Raw genomic sequence first — 1,232 nt, 5'->3', positions numbered from 1 at the left:
CCCCCTCCCCCCAGCCCACCACGTGCGTGCCCTTACCGGTGGCATTGCACGTCAGGTGGGCGGTCTGTCCCTCAGGGACCGTGACTGCCTCCTCCAGGTCCTCGTTCTCGATACTGGGAGGAACTGGGGGAAGTAAGGAGACAGATGGCTACCAAACGGGGTTGGCCCCCTCAGGGTGAACCACCATGGAGCAGGAAACCCAGAGCCCACGGCATCTCTCTTCAATTTACTGTGCCTTGGTTTCCCCACTCCCCGTGCCTGCTTCCACAGGGCAGTGAGCTTAATAAACATTCGCTGCTGGCTGAGGGAGGTACCAGTGCTTCTGGGGGAGGCCCCAGTGCTTCTGGGGGAGGCCCTGATCAGAGGGAGGCAGCTGAGTGGCGCTGAAAACATTTGCCCCCTTCCACTGTGGGTTAGTTCCTGCTGTTTCTGGAAAGTTCCAAGGTGGCCTCAGAGCAGAGGCTGCTGATGAGGCAAAGAAAACGAGCCTTGGCCTCCCCGCCTTCCCGTGCTGGGCTGCCTGCTGCAGCCCGAGCTGGCAGTCCTGGGCCCTACCCGCCCGTAAGCTCCCGGCAGGAGGAAAAGGCTTCTCGGGCTGCCCCTGAGAACGGGCTGTGACGTACCCAGGACCTCCACGCTGTAGTTCCTCTGCACCGCCCCAGCCTCGTTGCTTGCCAGGCACGAGTAGAGGCCTCTGTCTCGCTCCTGTGTCCGGGTCATCTTCAGCATCCAGCCCCCTGGGGAGGGAAGGCAGTAGGCTCCAGCATGGCTATGAGCAGCCTTCTGTCCCAAGCTGAGCCCAGGCTGTGCACCAGGAGTTATAATTAGAGGTGTATGTGTCTGCCTCGTCCAGCATTCCGTTCCTCAAATGGGGAAACTGAGGCCCAGGAGGGCAAAGAGATGGATGGAGCCCCCTGGACATCGGGGCAAGCCTGAGCCCTGTTCTTGTAAGAAGGAGCTGTCACCTGGCTACCCTCGCTTCTGGGGACTATCTGGGGCTAAAAGGACAGCAATGGGCTATGGAGTTCTGGCCCAGGTCAGACCCCCCTACACTACTCTGATGCACCCTGTAAAAGGCCACTTTCTCCTGAGGACCCCTCACAGAGGCGAGCCAGGTCCTCTCAAAGAAAGTCAAGAATCTTCTAAGACTAGCCCCGAGAAGGCACGTACACAGGACAGAGGTCAGCCCTGTTGCTTCTGCGCCCCGGGCAGACGCTGCGGACCGACAGGCC

The 1,232-nt window shown here is 60.5% G+C and overlaps 1 protein-coding gene across 1 annotated transcript in view; it reads right to left on the bottom strand.

Annotated features, from left to right (window-relative positions):
* HMCN2 (hemicentin 2) overlaps positions 1–1,232 on the bottom strand; it is a 125,838-nt gene that overhangs the window by 48,472 nt on the left and 76,134 nt on the right. The window contains 2 exon segments of the mRNA XM_015594124.1: positions 37–123; positions 624–737. Coding sequence (XP_015449610.1) covers positions 37–123; positions 624–737 — 201 coding nt within the window.

This window comes from Pteropus alecto, unplaced genomic scaffold, assembly GCF_000325575.1.
Source record: "Pteropus alecto unplaced genomic scaffold, ASM32557v1 scaffold67, whole genome shotgun sequence".
In the NCBI taxonomy this organism is placed as follows: domain Eukaryota; kingdom Metazoa; phylum Chordata; class Mammalia; order Chiroptera; family Pteropodidae; genus Pteropus; species Pteropus alecto.
Note: the sequence above shows the minus strand (reverse complement) of the source record. Positions and strands in the feature narration are given on the sequence as shown.